At 42.4% G+C, this 25317-nt stretch overlaps 1 protein-coding gene across 1 annotated transcript in view; it reads right to left on the bottom strand.

Moving 5' to 3' along the window:
• The window catches only part of TDRD9 (tudor domain containing 9), a 164681-nt gene that overhangs the window by 30095 nt on the left and 109269 nt on the right, over positions 1 to 25317 (bottom strand). The window contains exons 19-24 of the mRNA XM_054024976.1: positions 17274 to 17318; positions 13927 to 13980; positions 8564 to 8680; positions 3753 to 3860; positions 1886 to 1986; positions 1073 to 1246 (exon numbers count right to left, since the gene is read on the bottom strand). Of these exons, the coding sequence (XP_053880951.1) occupies positions 1073 to 1246; positions 1886 to 1986; positions 3753 to 3860; positions 8564 to 8680; positions 13927 to 13980; positions 17274 to 17318 (599 nt within the window). The remainder of the gene's footprint in view (positions 1 to 1072; positions 1247 to 1885; positions 1987 to 3752; positions 3861 to 8563; positions 8681 to 13926; positions 13981 to 17273; positions 17319 to 25317) is intronic.

The following is a 25317-nucleotide window of genomic DNA, read 5'->3' as shown; positions in this document are numbered from 1 at the left end:
CTTTAATAATTAATATTCATATGGATCTTACCAATCATCTTATGGGCTACATAAGCTTTGTTTAAAAGTCCATATAATCAATGGGAACTCTCAACTTAAGGCCATAATTCTGCCTTCAGACATTTTAATATTTTAAAATAATATATCCAAAGCTTACGGACTAATTTCAGAGTTGCAGCTGAACAGGAACATTTGGCAGAGAGCTGTTTCAGCAAGTTGTGTCTAAGAACGGGGTAGAGTACCCAGGGCAAGCCACTGTAACAGATTTTTCTGGCAGAAACTTTTCCCTGGGACCACTGGACATGGCCTACTCAAGTGGTCTACACTTTCATTCTGATGGATTCTCCATAGGAGAATAAATGGTGTTTGTCCACAATTTTTTATCAAGGTTTGTTCATTTGTATTTAAGAATGGTTAAGTATTGCTCAGTGTCACGAGTCCCTGTGGAGGTTTCAAGAGGTGGAAGGACACTAACAGAGCTTGCAAGCAACACAGGGTGGACACCACTTCTGCCTAGACTGCATCTCTGGCCACAAAAAGGTGGGTTTCCCTAATGTCCCCAATGTGCTGCTACTACTCCCTTTTGGTCTTCAAGTACCCCCTCAACTACCACTACATACATATGCCTACCTGTTGCTCACAAGATATTAACTCCATACGGCAAGGCTGATGGGTAAGAACTCTGCAGGTTTTGAATATGCATTCAAACAGCTTTTAACCAACAAAATACCCCTAAAACTATTCAAAACACACCAGTCCCACTAAGAAGAAATACAAATTTTAGGTTCCTAGGCCAAGCCATTTTTGACTTATAAGTAGCCCCCCTCACCCCCCCCCAAAAAGTGTTCAGTTAGTGATTTCACCACAATTTTTCTATTTAACACTCTGTCCAAGTCATCTAAACCCTCCAGAATAATTCTGCCCTGGCATAAGATTATGTCTTTGATATCTGAAGTGGACTGGTTTAGTTTTGGTGACGACAGAGGTAGTTCACACTTGATCTTAAAATAAAAAGAGACCTTATTCCAACCTAGGACTATGAAGAGACTAGTCTCTCTCCATAATGCAGTACCTTGTGTGCCTCAATTCTGTAAATGTCGCTACCTCCATTTTTCCTTCAATCATTTCTGGAGGATGAACATTGAGTTCAAGCGGAATTCTTAGCTGAAACATTTTAAGTGCCATATACACTGCCGGAAGAGTTTTAAACCGCTCTGCTGGATTACGGGAGAACTCCACAAAGGCTCTGTTTCAAAAACAAAACAAACAAACAAATCCTTGAAACAGGTACGTTATTTGAGTAAAAAGTGGATCTGTTCTTCTCCTGGCCCACTTCTGAGCAGGTAAGAGAAATGCAAAAATGTTTGTAGTCTCACAGCCACTGCTTAATCTGTCCTATGTAGCTTTAGAACATTTTTACATCCGATCATGGCTATAATGAAATTATTCTAGTATGCTCAAGATTACTGCATACTGCAGACATAGCAATATAAATAGGAAGAGTTTTGGGAAGATACAACAGAATTAATCATGAAGATGTTGAAATCTGAAGAAGGCAGAGAAAAGCAATGCTACCAAGATTCTCAAACACTGGCAGCCTTTTTACACAAAAGAAGAAAATGACAACAGTAGGTAAAAAGACTGGTTTCTCTACTACTAGCTGATAAACGTACTCAGCCTCAAGCCTGCTTCTCTCACTCTGCCCAACATTTGATTTTCAGTGTACACATCTCCTCAACTACTTATACAGATCACATCACAAGAGAGATCACTAAATGTTGCAGACAGATCACAGGGTAACAAAAGCAGTGACATGATTTTTAAATTAATCTCCACTCATTACTTCATAATTAGGACTTATATAAAATAATACATTTTTACTTACCTTGTTCCATCATATGCAATGGATTTTACTTGACCACACTGTCTAAAGAGTGACTGCAGCTGTTTATAGTATAGGAAACCATAGGGAGGAATGTTCTTCAACTGTCACAAAAAATAAAGTTAATATTGGCACAGTTCAAAAAAATGTAATGGATTATGCATTTAACCACAGCCTTGGAGTATTTACCTTCTCTAATATTCAAAAGATATGTAATATTTATATCTGTAGTAAATGCCATCAAAATTCTGATGTTATTTTGAATACAGGTAGATCTTGTATCTAACAATTTATTTTTAAAAATAGGTACCCCAAAGTTCCAAGAATTTGCGATTAATGATGCCCTGCTTCCTCCAAAGTAATAGCATAACATAAGTATTCTAAATAGACCTAACCACAGAAAACCAAAAGGAATAGTTTAACTTCAGTTTAAAATGTGTTAGACACATAAGTACTTCTGCATCAAGCTAAGACTATAACCCCTGAAAGTTTTAAACTATGCATACAATTTTTTTTTAAGTGACCTATCAGTGGCTTGGTTTGACCTCACACCTCTCCTTTTTTCTTTTATATTTGTTTTGCAAAATATGTACATTGAAATACCTATGACCTTCTCTCACCAAAAAAAAACCAGAAGACCCACTTTGATCAGGAAGCAGAACTTAAGATTCATTTGCACAGTACACTGGTATTACTCCAGCCAAGCTACTTAACGTTAATTCCATCCTCTCTCTTTGTATTGGAAGGAAGATGGAATTCATGTCTTCCTTGCTCTCCTTATGACTGTGCCCAGTGTGCAGGCTATCATAAACTGAGGATATCAATGGAATTCCATTATCTCCTAAGATTTTCCATATGAGTTAGTATTCCTGATAAATCAAAATAGTCCATGAATACAGTCATCATATGTGACCAAGACAGTGAAAGAAGGGGTTGCGTGCAATAAGAAATTCCAGCACTTCTAGATCCAAGCTGACAAAAAATTGGGCTATGAGCAAAATCAGAAAAGTTACATTCAGGTAAAAATAACAGTCTCTCAGACTACACTGAAAGCTTGTCTCTATTCCATGAATTTGCTGAATGGGTCAATTCTTTGGTGGCTAAGCAGCAAAGCATGTGGAAATTCATTCATTGTACACTGTTGCGCATCTTGCTCTTCCCTCAAAATCTAGTCTGTGGTTGGCGTTTAGCAATTTTTACCCTCTTTGAGGCACATCAGGCTGGAGGTCTGTCTTCTTTAAAGCACAAATAAGCACACAATTTCACAGTTTCACTTTTTTATTAAGATAATAGCAATGCATGGTGACAAGTATATATCTGTCCTAGTATCTATGTATTTATGAACCATTTTTACAGTTTATTGCAGCCATTTCATATTGGCATTTGTTCATTGGACAATGTAAACAAGACTTAGAACAGAAAAATGCCTGGAGTGCAGCACTTATAAGTAATCCTAAAGTAAAAGATAGGTGTGTGATGCATGTGCAATGAGGAGAGATTACTGAATAGTAATATTTAAATTACAGACTCCAAGGGTTTATTTTATAAATACCTACTAACAGTACCCTGGATAGTCATATCACATGTTTTAAACCTATATCAAAGTGAGTGCTGGTTGGTCACAGGAGACCAACATTCAAATGCTAAGAACCAGTCCTTAACAGGAATTCTTTCAAAACAGTCCACCCACACAGCAGGTATTAAAACTGGGAGGCTGGAAAAGGGGAGAAGTCCTTCTGTATAAAGATCAAAGCACAGACAATTATCCCTCTTCTGTTGCAAGAGAGAATGAAACTTCAAAATATCACCCTCAACACTGAAATCTCACGTAATTAAAATACACAGTAGATTACTCATTGCCTTAACATACCATTACAATGGTTTTAGAATCTCTGCCAGCCAGTTCCTTCACAGCAATTTCTTCATCACATTGTCCAAAAGTAAAATAGTTTGGGTAGAAAGCACCTGCCATTACAACCTGAAATAAAGTCAATATTTTGCTAAAATGCAACACATTGTATTTAGTTCCTCTCAATGGGTCATATTTGCCTTTCAATGCAATTATAGAACAACTACATTAATGAAAGCTCTGGTGTGTGGCTAGCCCCCCTCTATGGGAACTATTGTAAAATATAACATTTCCGTTTAAAATTACAAGGCACAGATTCCTAAAGAATGATTTCATAAAAAGGGATTCCCTTCTAGAATAATTTCAATATTTTATTTAAATAGGTACATACGAACTGGTCAAATTATGAAAATCCATTGGCATGGTGGGCAATGCCCTGTGTCTCAATCACCACATAAAATATTCTTGACTTTCACAGTCGTCATGAAATAACTACACGAACAGGGTTCTGTAGAGTACATAAGACTCACTCACTTTACACTAACAATATTCACATTAGACCTCAAAGCATTTGATGGCACAGACCTGAATTAAAATTTCACTGAAGACTCAATAAGGGGTTGTCTTTCACATCACCAATAGCTATCTGAAAATAAGCTCACTCCCTATCAGCCCAGAGCCAATTTCGCTTGACAAAGAACTGAAGAGGTTATCTGCACAAAATTTGGAAGTGATCCAATTTTTTCAGTAACTACAGAGCCAATGAAGGTCCAAATGTGTCATCCCACACAGGAGTAATGCAACCCACTCCTGGACCTTTTAATTTGCTAAAATTTTTATTTTTATTCTCTACCCCGAGAGTGTCCTTCCAAACTAGTTTATTTTTATGATTTAAAGATTAATTTGGACAGGTCACAGCAAAATGACATCTAATCAGGTTTTATTTTGATAAACTGTCAGAAGTGAAGGGATAGCCACAGAGCCACTGATCCATAAATAACAGTAACATGAATTGTATCTCTATTTTCTACACTAACGAACCAAAAAACATTTGATGATCCCACATGAACTGGGATATAAAACTAAAGGGAGAAAAATTAAATTCAAACACATGATGGACACTTGTTTGCATTCAAGTGTAAAAAGCTTGCTCCAAAGAGTTTAGAAACCAGTACAACAGATTCTGCTTAATAGCAATCCTGATATTAGCAACTTCCAGTTAATGACAATATGTAGCTAAGAATCAATCCCATCCCATTAACATCAACGTTAACAGGACTAGGATATAAGCAATGGCATGGTGATTATTAGCAACTTTTACTTCTGGGGAAATTCCCCCAGCCTCAGAATTTCTGTGCTTCCCTGCAAAAAATGTCAGGGAAGCAAAGGGTGATAGGGCGGGGGGGTTACCCTGGACTGCCACCCCCCAAACAGAGGTGAGGCATGGAGGGGAACATGGGGTTATGTGCCACTGCCACCCCCCCTTCATTTCTGCAAGTGTAGAGCTACCCAGCTTAAGGAGGATGCATCTCAGCTCTGCTGACTCTGCAGCTGAATGTCGCCTCCTGGGTCCTAGTGCCAATCGTGCTCTCCTTCTGTGTGCTTGGCGCTTTCCTGTTCTCTGTGCAACAGTGCGTGCTCGCAATGGAGCTAGGTAAATGAGGGAAGGGGCGTGTCAAACATACAGCTACGGGTAGCATAAAATCCCTCCTTACCTATAAAGGGTTAAGAAGCTCAGATAACCTGGTTGGCACCTGACCAAAAGGACCAATAAGGGGAGAAGATACTTTCAAATCTGTGGGGTAAGGTTTTTGTTTTGTGTTCCTTTGTTCTCTCGGAGTCAGCAAGGAACCAGGGCAGGGAAAATACATCTCCCTAAGCCATATCTGAATTAAACATCTAATATTACTATTTCTGCAAGTAATAGTGAGGAAATGCGTTAGATTTATCTTTTGTTGTGGCTTGTGAATTTTCCCTGTGCTAAGAGGGAGGTTTATCCCTGTTTTTATAACTTTAAAGTTTTGCCTGGAGGGGAAATCCTCTGTGTTTTGAATCTTTTTGTTATCCTGTAAAGTTATCTTCTATCCTAGATTCATAGATTCTAGGACTGGAAGGAACCTCGAGGGGTCATTGAGTCCAGTCCCCTGCCATCATGGCAGGACCAAATACTGTAGATCATCCCGGATAGACATTTATCTAACCTACTCTTAAATATCTCCAGAGATGGAGATTCCACAACCTCCCTAGGCAGTTTATTCCAGTGTTTAACCACCCTGACAGTTAGGAACTTTTTCCTAATGTTCAACCTAAACCTCCCTTGCTGCAATTTAAGCCCATTGCTTCTTGTTCTATCCTTAGAGGCTAAGGTGAACAAGTTTTCTCCCTCCTCCTTATGACACCCTGTTAGATACCTGAAAACTGCTATCATGTCCCCTCTCAGTCTTCTCTTTTCCAAACTAAACAAACCCAATTCTTTCAGCCTTCCTTCATAGGTCATGTTCGCAAGACCTTTAATCATTCTTGTTGCTCTTCTCTGGACCCTCTCCAATCTTTACAAATCCATGCTGGTTATTCCCTATCACCATACCACCTTCCAAGTGTTTGCAGATGATTTCCTTAATTATTTGCTCCATTATCTTCCCTGGCACAGAAGTTAAACTATCTGGTCTGTAGTTTCCTGGGTTGTTTTTATTTCCCTTTTTATAGATGGGCACTATATTTGCCCTTTTCCAGTCTTCTGGAATCTCTCCCATCTCCCATGATTTTCCAAAGATAATAGCTAGAGGCTCAGATACCTCCTCTATTAGCTCCTTGAGTATTCTAGGATGCATTTCATCAGGCCCTGGTGACTTGCCGGCATCTAACTTTTCTAAGTGATTTTTAACTTGTTCTTTTTTTATCCTGATTTTACAGAGGTGATTATTTTATTTTTTTTAATACATTCTTATTTTAAGACCCCGCTTGATTTTTCATTGTTCTTAAGATCCAAGGGTTTGGGTCTGTGTTCACATGTACCAATTGGTGAGGATATTATTCTCAAGCCTTCCCCAGGAAAGGGGGTGTAGGACTTGAGGGAATAATTTGGGGGAATAGGACTCCAAGTGGTCCTTTCCCTGATTCTTTGTCCAAATCACTTGGTGGTGGCAGCATACTCTTCAAGGAAAGGTGAAATTTGTGCCTTGGGAAAGTTTTTAACCTAAGCTGGTAAAAATAAGCTTAGGGGGTCTTTCATGTGGGTCCCCACATCTCTACCCCAGAGTTCAGAGTGGGGAAGGAACCCTGACGGGATGAGGGGAAGAAGCAGTGGGGACAGAAGAGGGGGTGGACTAGAGCAGGGGGAGGGAAATGTGGGGGGAAGGGGAGGAGGATGGGGCATGGGGCAGTAGGAGATGGGAATGAGATGGAGAAGAAAAGGAGATAGGGAAATCACAGGGAGAAGTGGGAGCCCGGCATGCAGCATTCCCCGGCAGCAGCTACGACTCCCCCATTAGACAGGCCCTACCCTGACGAATCCCTCACCCCCAGACTCCCACCCCACTGAACCCCAACCAGCTGCACCTGGACCTTCACCCCATCAAGCCCCACTCCCCCAGCACCTGGAACCCCCCCACTAAAACTCTCCACACCCAAACCCCCTGCCGAGCCCCCCTCTTCCCACACTCAGACCCCCCCACACACTGAGCCCCAACCATCTTCACCTGGATCCCCTGCAGAGTCCCATTGCCCCTGCACCCCCCAATGAGCCCCTGTGCATCCAGCTCTCCCACTGAGCCACCTGCGCACAGAAACCTCTCACCCCACACCTAGATCCCCACACACTAAGCCCCTCCACACTTGGATCCTGCCGGGCTGATTCTGCCCACTAAGACCTGGTGCGCCTGGCACAGAGCTCTGGGGTGTTTCTGGGGCAGGCCCGGCCCTTGCACTGTGTCAGGGTCTGGTTCAACTTCACAGCTGAGTCCCTGTACCCAGGCAGGTGGGGGCTTCAGGGTGATCTCCCACCTCAGTGCAGCCAGTGGCCTATGCTCCCCACTGCCATGTGGGAGACACATTTATTTGACAAATAAAATTTGCAGAATTTTAAAAATATTGTATACATAATTTTTAGGTGCAGAATTCCCTCAAGAATAAACTTTTTTGGAAGAAAGGCGCTACCTGCAGGCAGGTTTGTGAGTCTGCAGCCCCAGAGGAAGCAATGGGATGTGCAGAGACCTCCTGCAGGCAGGTTTGCAAGGCTGCAGCTAAGGAAGAAGTGCTGGGACATGCCTTCTCTAGCTGCAGCCCTGCAAAACTTGCCTGCAGCCAGTGATCACCTTGCTGCCCTTCCTTCTGGGGCTGCAGCCCAACAAACCTGGCTGTACACATGGAACACTCAGGAGATAAGGGGCTCTGGGCTGGGAGGGCAGAGCTATGGGCAGAGCAGTATCAGGGAGAGGGGCTGCAGCCCGAATGCCGGAGCTGCACCACACATCTCCTTCCATCTTCCACACTGTGCTCTGTGGTGGGACTGCACACAGGGAAGGAAGGGGTATAGGCATGCAGCTTTGTGGGACCCATTGTCCCCACTTCCCAAAGAAAGCCCCAGGATCTGGGCTGCAACCCTGCCCCACACCTCAGGTGCTGCCTTCCCTGCAGGCAGGTTTGCAGAGCTGCAGCCAGGGAAAGCACCTCCCAGCACTTCCTTGCCTGGTTGCAGCCTCACAAACCTGACTTCTGCTTATTAGCAACTGCCAGATAACTTTTTGCTGGCATAAATTATTGTACTGTAAATTAAAGTATTGCCACTCCAAAAGAAAAATCAAGAAACCAGCTATGTATATTAATCCTCCTACCTGCAAAATGAAGCGCTGTTTGTATATATACTCCTGATCCAGAACAGGTGGTTGAGTATTAATATACATGTTGAATGGTTTTATTCGATTCTTCAGCTCTTCAAACAATTCAGCCACCTGAAATTTTAATTCTAAGTAAGGCTAAACAGATTAAAACCATTTACAAACACAAATAAGAAATATATAAACCTGCAATAGAAATTGTCAGTCAAAATGGGGAAGCTCCTATCCATGTTTGTAGGAACCACAGGCATCAATTTCATACAATATATTATTGTTGACTAATATACGCTGTCTAGCACATTAATATATAACATGTATTATATATAGACACACACACACACCCCTCTACCCCGATATAACGTGACCCGATATAACACGAATTCGGATATAATGCGGGAAAGCAGTGCTCCTGGGTGGCGGGGCTGCGCACTCCGGCGGATCAAAGCAACTTCAATATTACACGGTTTCACCTATAACGCGGTAAGATTTTTTGGCTCCCGAGGACAGTGTTATATCGGGGTAGAGGTGTATATAGTGCAAATAAGCACCGATAGCATTAAGCACAAATATTCTAAAAGTGATATAGCTTAAACTGGCCTATATCATAATCTTGTTCACTTATGCTAAATATCCCATACCATCTTGCATTTGCTGAAGTAAGCATCTGGCACAAGCAGATAGGAAACTTGCCAAAATCAAGATACATTTCATTCTCTGTCTTAGTACCAGATAGGGATATAACTTCCTGGACCCATACCTGGAAAGCTAGTATTCAAAACAAAGATAAGGAAGGAACAGAACAACAAAGTAGAGAACTTGGACAAACTGATGGTTGGATTTTAGGGACATGTAAAGAGAGATGTAATCTGTAAAAACCATCATATAAATAGTACCAGCTGAAACGTGTACCTTGAGGAGCACACCTTCTGCATAAAGTGAATGTAACATAGCTGCATGGGACTGTTCTTCGGAGACTGGAATCATATAGAATTTTTTCCAGTACCATATTACTGAACCTGACTGACATTGGTTATTTGGGCTCTTGAGTACATTACATAACAAACCAAACTGTGGTCAAGCAATTGACTATACAATTTATCAACACTATTCTATAAAAGAAATATTTCTTCACACCAGCTTAATATCTCTACTCCTAAAAAGGCTGGTTAAGAGATTTGACCATCTGGCCCCAGAGGGAAAAGCATGGGGTTCCATCTCCCCGATTAACAGCTCCAGATCCATCCTCCAAGAGAGCTCTCTATAATGCAAAATTACCTACCTGAAAAGTATATCATGCATTGAGCACAGAAATAGAGGAAGAAGAGATGAAATAACCTTTGACACAAAGGTTTTTGTGCTCTCTGAAGAAAATGTTTTATGTAATGGTGAGAGGCCAGCCTGAATTTCCTTCTGTTATCCAGGACACTTGCCAACACAAAGGTGTGCATCTTCAGGGAGCTGTGGCAGTGATCAAGCACACAGCATCCTGAACTCAGCCAACAACCCCATCTAACTTTGCCTTAAGGGATAGCCTGGCTCTGTAGTTATAACAGTGGGCAAACTTTCAGCTTTTCGCAGAGTATGTTCTGTTAAGCTTTCTGTGAAGCTAGAAGACTGCTCATCACTTTCCTGTAGCCCCTGCAACTCTAAGTGAGCTTGGGTCCACCAAATAAGAGGCATGTCTTACCTGTGCAACAATGCACACTTAATGTCTTCCCCACCCAATTGCTTTCTGAGGGAAGCAACTGTGGAAATGCTGTCCAGCTGGACTATAATATAGTAGCCAATCAGGCATTCCTTCTGAACTAACAGTGCCCATCACACAGCATAAAGTTCCAGGAAACTGATACTCCTGTGGATTTTTTCTTTGACAACAACCCTGATCAGAAGCCCAATCAAGATGGCTGCCTTGATAAACCCACATTCCTGGATAGGACAGTTAAAAACTGCAATCTGAAAAGTTAACCAGTTTACTTTTTGGAGGTATGGCAGCACCCTGTGGGAGGATGCTGAAGTGGCTGGGCACACTGGACTTGTTAACCATTATGTCAACATGAACTTCTCTAGGGCTCATATGCAGTCTGGCCAAAACGATGACATTAAACCATCTTTCCTAGAAGGAATTCCTGTGCAAGATACAAGCTCTTTCTGATCTTCAGCTGAAGATAATCTGTTGTCATCTCATCACATATTGTAATACCTTCCTCTTGGTATTGTGTTCATTATATAATTAAAATTTTCTAAAGTGTTTAGTAACAACATACTCTTCCCCTTTCACACAATTTTATCCAGGTGGATCCTTATTTTTTGTTCAATATCTCTGCAATTTCTACCATTAAATACAGAGTCACCCAGATGTCATCTCCATTATAGGTAGGACTGGCAGCATTGCTTATAGTTAAGGTTACTTTGCACTCTAAGGCCCTGTTTTCAGTCACTTACTTTAGCAAATTTATAAGTATTCAGGCTGAAACTGCCTGAAATTTTTTTCCTACAAAATTTCAACAAAAATAGTTCAGCAATTCCCAGGAACAAAGTTTTTGGGAAAACGTATTTTGGCCAATTCTTAATTAAAAAAAATACCTTACAATCATTTTAATGAGAATCTCTAGTGCCTCCATGCTTTGGAACAGGAACTTGAATACTGGTAGGTGAAAATCCACTCACATATGGCTGAATTATAACCCTTTGAAAAATCACCATTTGCACAAGCCAGAAAAATTCTCTGAAGATTCCATCAGCACTTATGTTGCAGCACCTGAGCAGGACTTTCACTTACTCCTCCAAGTTGCTGGAAGTTGCTGCAGCACCAGACATTGGAACTGAAAGCAGGGACTCTTCTGTGCTCTCGATGCTCCCTACCCAGGTAGCATAGAGGACGAAGAGGAAGCACTGGAATGCGTTACCTAGGGAGGTGGTAGAATCTCCATCCTTAGTGGTTTTTAAGGCCCAGCTTGACAAAGCCCTGGCTGGGATAATTTAGTTGGGGTTGGTACTGCTTTGAGCAGGGGACTGGACTAGATGAGCTCCTGAGGTCTCTTCCAACCCTAATATTCTATGATTCTTCTGGTACACCGCTACCTCGATAGAACGCGACCCGATATAACATGAATTCGGATATAACACGGTAAAGCAGTACTCCAGGGGGGCGGGGCTGTGCACTCCAGTGGATCAAAGCAAGTTCAATATAACGCGGTTTCACCTATAATGTGGTAAGATTTTTTGGCTCCCAAGGACAGCGTTATATCGAGGTAGAGGTGTATCTAAAAATAGCTGTGAAACCTACTGACAAACTATGTCATCAACCTTTAGTTGCCGATCCATATAGAAAATAATAGTCTTAACAGCACCTCTGATTCAATTAGCCCACATGATGGAAGTTTGAGGTACGGATACAAATATTCCAACCCTGTTAATTGCCCAAGTGTGAGAGTCGGGGTGTCAATATAGCTCCTTGCAGTGAAACGTTGTTTTTTTAAGTTTGCTTTTTTTTTTTTTAAATCTAGGAAATGACTTCCAAAAAATTAAGTAAAAGGAAAGCTGAGGTTGCAAAGTTAATTACTCAAAATTAGGAAATGCCAGAAAGATTGTCCATGCAACCTTCATCCCACCCCCCTTTGCATGTGTGCATTATGATAGTATGTGAACATGCAATTAAAAACTATGTTTCCCCACAGGACCCTGGCCTCATTCATTGCATAGGATGGACTGTGTCCTGGGATCAAACTGGGGTTGTGCAGGGAATGAGGCTGCTGTCTTTTGGACCCTAACCTGGTTTGCTGAAGAAAGCAGGGGACAGCAGAAAGGGAAAGAACAGTCTTGTGGTTACGACAGGTGAATGCAGCCCTAGAGAACTGGACAGTATCCCTGCCTCTGTCACAAAGTTCCCATGTGATGCTGGGCAACTCACAAAAACCAATTTCTTCCACAGGAAGCCACTAACTCTGCATTTCTTACTTTGTGGGTACTTAACTGGATACATCTGAGCCCAAATCTGGACAAGTGTTCAACACTCACAGCTGCAACCAAACTCAAGGCGTGCTGTAAGCTGAGCATACGAAGTGCCAGAAAAATGCTAAGTAGTCTGAAAAATCAAGCTCTAGGCATCTCAATTTAAATTTAAAGCACACTTGACAATTTTGTCCTTAATCTTTGTGTCTCAGTTCCCCAGCTGTTAAATGGGGATGGATGACATCACCTCTTTCAAAGCCATGTTGTAAAGATAATGATGATTTTGAAGCACTCAGATGTTGTGGTGACGAATGCCCTATAAAAGCCCATCAGGAAGTTAATTCTGCATTCAGGGCAGGATTTGGATAGTATGTGCACTAACGCCTGGTGCCACTCATTGTAAAAGGATAAAAAAATATTGAATTCATTCACTGAGCACCATCCATCCTAAATGCTGAATGAGACAGGAGTTCTGTGGAAAAAACAGTATTTGATCATGTAATTAAAGACTATCATACAATATATGTATAATAATACCAATTTAAAGATTGCACAGGCAAGCTTATTTTAGTAAGATGTTGTAATTCAGTAGTTTATAACAAAGTGTGACAGATATGCAAACTAAATAAGTGTACTTTCATTTAACATTCACCACTATTCCTCATGGGATGGCTTACTATGGGAGCTTTCCCTTTTTACATGTTTTTGAACCCCATATTCGTTCAGAAGTGCACTTTGCATGATGCACTCAAACAGTACTCATGTTATGAACATGCTGTGATGGGACCATGGTGAGAGAGAGAGAACAAAGCAGTTTCCTAATTAGGAGCCTTGCTACTAGCAAGTGTAAGGGGCAAAGGCATGTTCGGCTAATCAAGGTTATTCAGGAGTTCTAATTATTTTTCACTCAGCATGCCACATTAAGCTTGAAGCACTTCTGTGATGAGCAGTTTCCATTATCCACTGTAGTAATGTTAGTAACACAATGCCATAGAACTTACCCATTTTAATGCTCATGATACAGTTGTGTTTGTTACATTTGTCCTAATAACTGTTTTTAAATTGCTCCAACTATAGAGTATAACATTATATTGCATTGAAAAGGACTACCCACAAAACTCCAACTCCAGCCAGTGTACTTCAGGTACCTGTATAACAAGTAAATCTTGGGGAAAGAGGTTAAGATGTATATATTTGAGGACCTTTAAATACTTATCAGTTTTACTTCACTTTAAATGTAGTGTCTTCTTGCAAAGATGTACCCAAAAAAGTGCAAGTATAATATCTTAATTCTTTATTTATTTATTTTTTAAAGAGCAGCGGATTCATCCAGAGTCCTAATATATTTAGAAAATTAGGAAAGTGACATACTTGATAAATATCAAACACTGTTGCCCATTTCTACTCACCTCTCTGATTCTCTTGATCTGAATATAATTTGCTCGACCCCAGTCAAGTTCTTCCTGAAGGGCACAGAGAAAATTAATGATATAATGCATACATGGAATATTTGTTACCTGTTTATTTCCATACTGGTTCCCAACTTTTTCTGCAATCTACCACTAATGGGCTCTGACGCTCTCTGCGTAGATATTGGATAAGCAGTCCAGAATCACGATAGAAAGCTGCAGAATTAGGCCACACTATTTACATACCCATGTGCTCGTCAGTCATGTATTTCTAAAGGTGTAAAGATTCTAGATATCAATTAGAAACATAGAATCACAGAATATCAGGGTTGGAAGGGACCTCAGGAGGTCACCTAGTCCAACCCCCTGCTCAAAGCAGGACCAATCCCCAACTAAATCAACATAATAACTATGGCACTCGTATACCATAGCAATTGGGGCCATATAAGTACCTTAAATAAACTTACCAGTCCAAACCTTCCACATGACCTCCTTCATTACACACATTGCCCTGGGAAAACAGGATTTCACTTTTTCTGGATGCACAGTTTTAGCAGACATCAGACAGATAGGTCCTGCGGATAATTTGTCCTGGCTACTCACTGGAGCTTTAGTAAATGTACGCTGATGCTCATGATGTATGTAACAATCAGAAAGGTATTGAGAGACGCCAAAATGGCCTCAATCTGTACACATCATGCTCTGTGTTTTTTGATGAGGTCATTAACGGGGAAAAAGTTACCTCTGTGGGTATCACTGACTCTTGCCATGGGGGCAATAAAGGAGTTGTTTTTCAATAGGTAATGAAAGGTATCTTTAGGTTCCTGGGTTCAGAACCACTTCAGGAGCTTGCCTCAAGTCTTTTTTCCCCTTTATTTAGTATCCATCACTCTTTCCTCATGACTTCCTTGAAGGAAGAGTGTAGTGGAATGGTGGAGCTAACTTTGATTTGAGAAAGAAGGAAATTACCTTTAACTTGGGTTTGATTCTCCTTTATCAAGATTAATTTCAATTGTTTCTACACCTCTCTTGGCTATTGTTTCAAACATATGTAGCAGTAATAATTTTGTTTCTTGATCTCTTCCCCTCCCAGTTCTGAATCTGCAAGTTTCCCTTCCTCCAGAGCTTGAGAATGAATAAAGAGTGAAGCATCTTTTGGACAGCCTTTTGTTGTTAGAAGAACAGGAGTACTTGTGGCACCTTAGAGACTAACAAATTTATTAGAGCATAAGCTTTCGTGGACTACAGCCCACTTCTTCGGATGCATATAGAATGGAACATATAATGAGGAGATATATATACACACATACAGAGAGCATAAACAGGTGGGAGTTGTCTTACCAACTCTGAGAGGCCAATTAATTAAGAGAAAAAAAAACTTTTGAAGTGATAATCAAGCTAGCCAGTACAGACAGTGTGATAAGAAGTGTGAGAGTATTTACAAGGGGAGATAGAGTCAACGTTTGTAATGGCTCAACCATTCCCAGTCCTTATTCAAACCGGAGTTGATTGTGTCTAGTTTGCATATCAATTCTAGCTCTGCAGTCTCTCTTTGGAGTCTGTTTTTGAAGTTTTTCTGTTGTAATATAGCCACCCGCAGGTCTGTCACTGAATGACCAGACAGGTTAAAGTGTTCTCCCACTGGTTTTTGAGTATTTTGATTCCTGATGTCAGATTTGTGTCCATTAATTCTTTTGCGTAGAGACTGTCCGGTTTGGCCAATGTACATGGCAGAGGGGCATTGCTGGCACATGATGGCATATATCACATTGGTAGATGTGCAGGTGAACGAGCCCCTGATGGTATGGCTGATGTGATTAGGTCCTATGATGATGTCACTTGAATAGATATGTGGACAGAGTTGGCATCGGGGTTTGTTACAAGGATAGGTTCCTGGGTTAGTGGTTTTGTTCAGTGATGTGTGGTTGCTGGTGAGTATTTGCTTTAGGTTGGGGGGTTGTCTGTAAGCGAGGACAGGTCTGTCTCCCAAGATCTGTGAGAGTAAAGGATCATCTTTCAGGATAGGTTGTAGATCTCTGATGATGCGCTGGAGAGGTTTTAGTTGGGGGCTGAAGGTGACAGCTAGTGGTGTTCTGTTATTTTCTTTGTTGGGCCTGTCTTGTAGGAGGTGACTTCTGGGTACTCGTCTGGCTCTGTCAATCTGTTTTTTCACTTCAGCAGGTGGGTATTGTAGTTTTAAGAATGCTTGATAGAGATCTTGTAGGTGCTTGTCTCTATCCGAGGGATTGGAGCAAATGCGGTTATATCTTAGAGCTTGGCTGTAGACAATGGATCGTGTGGTGTGTCCTGGATGGAAGCTGGAGGCGTGTTGATCCCTTGATTTTTTCTGTTTAAACGTTAGAAGCTATTTATGGGATAAAGCCATCAACTCCATCTCTTGGGGAGGTAAGTGATCATTTCCTTTATGGTGAACAGGCTAGGAGGATTCCCCAGAGCTTTTTTAGAAGATGAGTGAGGGGGTGCTGGATTTCTTGTCTTTAGGGAGCTTGTCCCATTGGAGTTTGGAAGGGAGTTCATGACATACCCCTGTGAAGCTCCTAGAGATGATTCTAGGTGTCTTGCTTTGTTAGGTACCCTGATGGTGGAACTGCGGCTTATCTAAGATGTGGGAGAGGCCAAGTATGTTTGATGAACTTGGAGTGCCTTTCAATGCCAACATGACTGTCCATGGGCTGGGAGCAGTTTTAGCAGAGCTCACCAGCACTGCTGAAGAAAGGCTTCCTAAACATGGAGTATTTCTTCCACTTGGAATGTGCATTTTACTCTGTACTTTCATTATGGTAGAGAAAGGAGCACAACAGAAAAGGGTGACCAAATGGGAAAAGGGGGGGAAAAAAGGATCAGGACAGGAGTCAAAAAGTGGACTATATACTACTAGTTTGGCAGATGCAAAACCTGCTGACTGTGGACAGTCAATACATTTACACCACCAGACACCGCATGACCAACCCCATGAGTCATGAATAAGGACCATTTCTGATATCAATTAAGAGAGAGGCACAGCCTATTAATGTTGGATTGGGAGCAAGGTCAGGATCCAGCAACACTATTTTATAGCTGTAAATAATTCTTTATAAAGCTACACATCATATGCAACACAGACTGAAAGTTTATAGTGAAATATAATGTAATTCACCATTCATGTTTCTGAATGAATGCTGTACCATTTAACTACTGACAAATTACTCAGCCTGTACTTCCCATTTACAAGTATTTGAAGCTGAAGATTAATGTAGAGACTACTTTGAGGTTTGCTTCCTGTGCTGGAAATATGACACTTCAGTGTCAGTGTCTTCTACCACAGACGAAAAAAAACATTAACTAACCTTGGGATGCCTCAGTTCTCCTCTTCGTCTGCAGGCTTGCCATGCCTAAAATAACAAATAGCTTTTTTAGTTCTCAAGAACATATTGCATTGCCTATCACAACAAATGAATTTAGCACATTTAAAAGTAACAAATATTTTTTCCAAACCTTGCATGGAAAACTGTAGTAGGAAAAAACAAGTTTATTTTTCCTACCCTAATTCAGACACTCCAGGATGGAGGTGGTGATTGTGAAATGCTTAGGAACGTTAGAGAGACTACAAAATTAGAAAATTCATTAACAGGGGATTTCAACTATCCCCATATTGACTGGGTACATGTCACCACATGATGGGACACAGATAAAATTTCTAGACACCGTACATGACTAGCTTGAAGCAGCTAATCCTGGAACCCCCAAGGGAAGAGGTAATTCTTGATTTAGTCCTAAATGGCACACCGGATCTGGTCCAAGATGTGAATATAGCTAAACAGCTCAGTAATAGTGATCATAATATAATTAAATTTAACATCACTGGAGTGGAGGGGATATCAAAGAAGCCCACCACAGTAGCATTCAACTTCAAAAAGGGGAACTACACAAACACGAGGAAGCTAGTTACTCAAAAATTAAAATGAACAGTCACAAGAGTCAAGTGTCAGAGGGGTAGCCGTGTTAGTCTGGATCTATAAAAGCAGCAAAGAGTCCTGTGGCACCTTATAGACTAACAGGTGAGTTTGAGCTTTCTTGGTGAATACCCACTTCGTCGGATGCATGTACAAGAGTCACAAGAGTGAAATGCCTGCAAGCTGCATGGAAACTTTTTAAAAACACCATAATAGAGGCTCAAATGAAATGTATACTCCAAATAAATAAAAATAATGAGAGGACCAAAGAAATGTAATCGTATCTAAACAAGAGAGTAAAAGAGACAGAAGCAAAAAGGCATTCTTTAAAAATTGGAAGTCAAATCCTACTGAGGACAATAGAAAGGAATAAACCTTGGTAAGTGTAAAAATATAATTAAGCAGGCCAAAAAACAATTTGAAGAGCAACTAGCAAAAGACACAAAAATTAACAGCAAAAATGCCTGCCAAACAATCAGTGGGGCCATTGGCCAACTGAGGTGCTAAAGTGAGACTCAAGGAAGACAAGGCCATTGTGGAGAAGCTAAACGAATTCTTTGCACAGGTCTTTACTACAGAGGATGCAAGGCAGATTCCCACACCTGAGCTATCCTTTTTAGCTGACAAATCCAAGAAGCTGTCCCAGATTGAGGTGTCAATAGAGGCGGTTTTGGAACAAAATGGTAAATTAAACAGTAATAAGTCACCAGGACTAGATGGTATCTACTCATGAGTTCTGAAGGAACTCAAATATAAATTTGCAAAAAACAACACCCAAGATAAGTAACATCGCTTAAATCAGCCTCTGTACCAGATGACTGGAGGATAGCTAATGTGATGCCAATTTTTAAAAAAGGCTCCAGCGCCAATCCTGGCAATTACAGGCGACTAAGCCTAACTTTAGTACCAGGAAAACTGGTTGAAACTACAATAAAGAACATAATTATCAGACATATAGATGAACACAATATGTTGGGAAAGAGTCAACATGGCTTGTGTAAAGGCAAATCACACCTCATTAATCGATTAGAATTCTTTGAGGGAGTCAACAAACATGTGGACAAGGGTGATCCAGTGGATATAGTGTACTTGGACTTTCAGAAAGCCTGTAACAAGATCCCTCACCAAAGGCTCTTAAGCAAAGCAGGTAATCATGGGATAAGAGGGACGGTCCTCTCATGGATTAGTAACTGGTTAAAAGCCAGAAAACAAAGGGTAAGAATAAATGGCCAGTTTTCAGAATGGAGAGAGGTTAATAGCAGGGTCCTCCAAGGATCTGGCTTGGGACCGGTGCTGTTCAACATATCCATAAATGATCTGGAAAAAGGGGCAAACAGTGAGGTGGCAACATTTGCAAACGATACAAAATAGTTAAGATAGTTAAGTCCAAAGCTGACTACAAAGAGTTGCAAAGGAATCTCAGAAAACTTGGTGACTGGGCAACAAAATGGCAGATGAAATTCAATGTTGGTAAATGCAAAGTAATGCACATTGGAAAACATCATCCCAACTACAAACTGTTGGGGGTCTAAATTAGTTTTTAAAACTTAAGAAAGATCTTGGTGTCATTGTGGATAGCTCTCTGAAAACATCGGCTTGATGTGCAGTGCCAGTCAAAAAAGTTAACAATGTTAGGAACCATTAGGAAAAGGATACATAATAAGGCAGTAAATATCATAATGCCACTATATAAATCCATGGTATGCCCACTCCCTGAATACTGCATGCAATTCTGGTTGCCCCATCTAAAAAAAATATACATTAAAATTGGAAAAGAAAAGCAACAAAAAATGATTAGGGCTTCTATATGAGAAGGGATTATAAAGACTGGGACTGTTCAACTTGGAAAAGAAACAACTAATGGAGGATATGATCAAGGTCTGTAAAATCATGAATGTTGTGGAGAAAGTGACTAAAGTAGTGTTATTTACCCCTTCACATAATACAAGAACTAGGGGTCACCCGATGAAATTAACCAGCAGCAGATTTAAATCAAACTAAAGTAAGTATTTCTTCACACAATGCACAATCAACCAGTGGAACTCATTGCCACAGGATGTTGTGAAGGCCAAAAGTATTACCAGGTGCGAAAAAGAATTAGATAAATTCATGGAAGATGGGTAATAGACCTTGATGAACCTAAGATTCCAATCTGATAGTGGAAAACAAGCGTTACTCCATTCTGAAACCCTTACCACCATTAGCTGAAAGCAGGCAGATCACATAGACTGATCTGGGGCAGAAAAACAGCAAGTTTGTAGAAAAGTGGTAAGGCAGCATATCACGACAGCAGTGGTTTAACAGTCAAGCTGGAAGGGGATATCAAGTCGGGTCCCGCAGGGATTGGGTCTGGTCTGTTCAATATCTTTATATCAATGATTTAGATATTAGCATACAGAGTACACTTACAAAGTTTGTGGAGGATACCAAGTTGGAAGGGGTTGCAAGTGATTTGGTGGATAGGATTATAATTCAATATGATCTGGATTAACTGGAAAAATGGTCTGAAGTAAATAGGATGAAATTCAATAAGGACAAATGCAAAGGACTCCACTTAGGAAGGAACAATCAGTTGCACACATACAAAATGGGAAATGACTGCCTAGGAAAGGGTACTGTGGAAAGTAATCTGGGGGTCATAATGGACCACAAGCTAAATATGAGTCAACAGTGTAACACTGTTGCAAAAAAAAGCAAACATCATTCTGGGCTGTATTAGCAGGAGTATTGTAATCAAGACACAAGAAGTCATTCTTGCACTTTACTCTGCACTGATTAGGCCTCAACTGGAGTATTGTGTCCAGTTCTGGGCACCACATATCAGGAAAATTATGGACAAATTGGAGGAAGTCCAGAGAAGAGCAACAAAAGGGATTAAAGGTCTAGAAAACATGACCTGTGAGGGAAGATTGAAAAAAATTGTTTGTTTAGTCTGGAGAAGAGAAGACAGAGGGGACATGATAACAGTTTTCAAGTTGTGACAAAGTTCCTCCTCTATCTTGGTGGGTCCTGAACTTATTGGCGGATTTTCTTGCCTCAGAGATTCACCATGTGGGTTGGGGAACAGCCCAGAGACCTTCCCCTCTGGGAGAACCAAAGTCCAGGTCAATTGGGAGGTTTGGGGGGAACCCGGGCCCACCCTCTACTCCGGATTCCAGCCCAGGGCCCAGTGGACTGCAGCTGTCTATAGTGCCTCCTGTAACAGCTACATGACAGCTACAACTCCCTGGGCTACTTCCCCATAGCCTCCTCCAAATACCTTCCTTATTCTTACCACAGGACCTTCCTCCTGGTGTCTGATAACGCTTGTGCTCCTCAGTCCTCCAGCAGCACACTCTCTCACTCTCAGCTCCTTGCGCCTCTTGCTCCCAGCTCCTCACACTTGCACCACAAACTGAAGTGAGCTCTTTTTTAAAACCCAGGTGCCCTGATTAGCTTGCCTTAATTGATTCTAGAAGCTTCTTCTTAATTGGCTCCACGTGTCCTAATTAGCCTGCCTGCCTTAACTGGTTCTAGCAGGTTTCTGATTGCTCTAGTGCAGCCCCTGCTCTGGTCACTCAGGGAACAGAAAACTACTCATCCAGTGACCAGTATATTTGCCCTCTACCAGACTCCTGTACCCCACTGGTCTGGGTCTGTCACAAAGTACACAAAGTACATCCCAGAATCATGTTTGCTTTTTTTGCAACAGCATCACACTGTTGACTCATATTAAGTTCAAAAGAATATTAGGAAGTTCAAGCTAATGAAAAGAACAGTTATTTACCATACAGTAACCGTGGTTCTTCAAGAAGCTGTCTGTGTGGATCCCACTGTAGAGATGTATGCGCCTCACACACGAGATTGAAGTCTTTTGATTAGTAGTGTCTATCGGGGAAGACAGTCTGAAGAGTTTTGTTCTATCAATCTAATAAAGCAAGGCTCTGGAAACAGGCAAAATGCAATTTCTTCTCTTCTGGTATAGAGTGGGGATTCAGGAAAGAAGACGGAGATTGAATGATTCTCACAGAACTCAGACCATCTTGGGAATGAACTTAAGAGTGAGGTTTCAGCACCACTTTGCTCATATGAAATGTTGTATAGAGAGACTCAGCCTTAAGTGCTTGAAGCTCACTATCTCTCAGCCAAAGTGATGGCAACTAGAAGGACTGTCTTCAGGATGAGATGATGTAAGGAGCATTCCAAAAGAGGTTCTAAAGCAGGGGTGGGCAAACTACGGCCCACAGGCCGGATCCGGCCCGTCAGGGCTTTGGATCCGACCCACGGGATTGCCACCCCCGTGGTGCCACAGGCCCCGTGCCGCTCCTGGAAGCGGCCAGCACCACATCCCTGCGGCCCCTGCGAGCCTTCTGCCCCCCCTGCTCCTCCTCCAGGGGCCACAGAGACGTGATGCCAGCCGCTTCCGGGAGCGGCGCAGAGCCAGGGAGCCTGTCTTAGCCTCGCTGCGTGCTGCTGCCATCCCGGAGCTGCTCCAGGTAAGTGGCGCCAGGCCAGAGCCCGCACCCCAAACCCCTCCTGCACCCCACGCCCCAACTCCCTGCCGCACCCCTCCTGCATCCCAACCCCCTGCCCTAAGCCCCCTGCCATACCCTGCGTCCCAACCCCCTGCCCTGACCCCCACCACACCTTGCACCCCCCCTCCTGCCCCAACCTCTTGCCCTGAGCCCCTTCCTGCACACCACACTCCCTCCCACACCCCACACCCTGCCCCAGCCCTACATTCATGGCCCTGCATGCAATTTCTCCACCCAGATGTCGCCCTCGGGCCAAAATGTTTGCCCACCCCTGTTCTAAAGGGAGGCTCAGTGAGCCTCAGGAGGATGATACTGAGATCTTAGGCAGTAGGCCCTTGAGACTATTTTTTACCATCAGGCGGGAGAAGAGCAAGCATGACAGCACAGGTGGATGGCAAGCAGAGATTGCTACCAGGCAGACATTAATGGAGTGGAACAAAAGGCCAGAAATATTTGAAATGCAACCAGTAGTCAAGGATCTTTGGTATCAAGGGCCCTTACTGTGCTGAGCTGCCCATACTGAGAACCTCTTTCATTTTGAGTGCTAAGTCTTTCTGGTAGTGATCTTCCTGCTCTGTATCAGGATCTGTTCAACCTGCAGGGAGCAGTCTCTGTCCATGGTATTTAACCAAACAGCCATGCTGTCAGATTCAGTGACCTTGGGTCTGGATGGAGTATCTGACAGTGGTGGTGTGAAATCAGATCTGGGCAGTCTGGGAACTGGAAATGTGGTTGAATGAACATCTGTAGCAGGTTTGCCAGCCAAAACTGGACTTGGACAACAGGGAGCTATGAGGATGCTCATGGCTCTGTCTTGTCATTTTGGACACCGGAATAGGGAAGGGGGACTTGGTGAGAAGCCATATACCGGGCCTTAATTCCACTGCAGAAGGAGAGGGTCTGGTAATGATCCTGTGCTCACACCCCTTCTGGGACAAAAGTTCTGACATTTCACCATGTACGTGAACACTGACCTATGGCCTAACAACCTAAGGCAAGTCCATACTATTGTAGTCAGGTTTGATTTTCTCTCTAGTAACAGTGACTGCAACAACAGGAACCCGTCCTGAGGCAGTTACGCTCTGACTGACCTGGAATTTATCATGGCCCCTATGAACTCAATCTTGTGTGATGGGATAAGAGACTATTTTTCATGGGGTTCACCAGGAGGCCCAGCTGAGTGAACCCTGAAGAGGGATGGGGAAGAAGGGTGGGTAAAGCATAAGGAGTAGATATAGATGAGATAGCCTGTGGCAATGATGCCTAGCACCCATTTGTCAGCTGTGATAGGAGACCAAGCCTACTGGAAATATGAAAGGCAAATGTGGTAAACAGGCTCTGGACTGCCATTTATGTGACGACCAAAACCCCCATCAAACCTACTGCATCTGAGAGGGTGGCAGAGGTGACCGCCATCCCCTGCTTTTTGATAGGGAAGCAATCCTCGTCGGGGTTGTGGTACACCAAAGAGCCAGTACCGCCTTTTCCTGGGTCACTGTGGTTTCAATGTCCAAGGTTGCTGCAATCCAGGAGAGGTGGTCTTGAAGCTATCCATCGGTGGTGTTGGGACCTGTTATCGCTTTCTCATCTGTCAATGACAATATCTCAGGCATGGATGGAGGTTGGTGCTGTCCCTCCGTTGTCACATCAAGGTGTTTTTTGAGACCAATGTCTGGCTCAGGCATGGCTGACCAGGTTGGTAAGATCACTGGAGAGTAAGATCTGCTTCTCCTTGATGCATGGGAGAGGGATCAGCTCTAGGACATGTGTGATGATGGACCTCAATTCAGGCCAATAGGGCCAAGGTAACATTATGAAAACACTGATAAAATACAGGTTGGCCGACTCAGCGTCACTTGTGCCTCACTTGAGTGGCTTCCTGTATTCTCCTTAGGGACGGGTCCCAATGGTAGGAAACAGGGGGGTCTCTAGTTGAAATCAGTGAAAACAAGTAGGTCAGCAAGGGTGATGAGTATATTTTCTCGAATGGTGATGTCATAGATTGGTGTGACCCTGGATCCAGCATCAGCTGTAGTCTTGATGTGGAACATCTCTCAGGAAATGATGCAGATTCCTCCATTAGGATACATCTCCGGTCTTTGATGGGCAGAGTCAGCAGTACAAATATCTGTGCCTTAGCTGGTTGCAGGTCACCCATCCAACTGTGCCATGCTAGTGGTTCGTCTTGGAAGTGAACGAAAACTGGGAGATTTTCTCTTTAGAGGACTAGTGTTGGGGTCCTCCTTGTGGAATATTCCTTAATTATGCTTATGCTCTGTCCAGCCCCAGTTCTGCCTTTCACTGTTGGGGGCACAGGTGCCGGATCTGTAAAAGCTGAGGTTGTCTGTGCTAATGTTGTCAGTCCCCTCTTTAATGCCTACTTTTCAATGCTGGATCCTGGAGCATTGTGTCAGATTGAAGGAGTGCTGGCTGCTGCTGCCGCCGATTTCTTCAGCTCTGGTCTAGCAGATGTCGCTTCGTTGGGGACAGAAAAGACTCGCATGGACTGCACTAAGAGATGTAGCTTGAGTCAAGCATCCCTAGATTTGCAAGTCCTTGATGAATAGGACCAATATGCTGAGCATTGGTATAGGATGTTACTTTCCACCAAGCAGAATAGGCATCAAGTAGGTCATTCAGTGAGGGGGGAAATGAGGCAGTCACAGGGCAGGCAGAGTTTGAATCCTGATGGTTTAGAGTCTGCCACGCCACTACAATAAGCGCCTCACCTCATTATTGGAGGGGTACCAAATACTTTTCTTTTTCTAAAATGTCCAATTCTGGGATTTGCAAAGAGGAAAACAAGTTCTCAGAAGATCTGTGAAAAAACCAACCAGACTTTTGAAGCTCTGAAAAGAGTAGTGGATTGGATACTCAGTGGGTTCAATCTTGCTACCACCGGCAGTAAGGAGCAGCTGGGGGAG

This window comes from Malaclemys terrapin, chromosome 4 (genome assembly GCF_027887155.1).
Source record: "Malaclemys terrapin pileata isolate rMalTer1 chromosome 4, rMalTer1.hap1, whole genome shotgun sequence".
Taxonomy (NCBI): Eukaryota; Metazoa; Chordata; order Testudines; family Emydidae; genus Malaclemys; species Malaclemys terrapin.
Note: the sequence above shows the minus strand (reverse complement) of the source record. Positions and strands in the feature narration are given on the sequence as shown.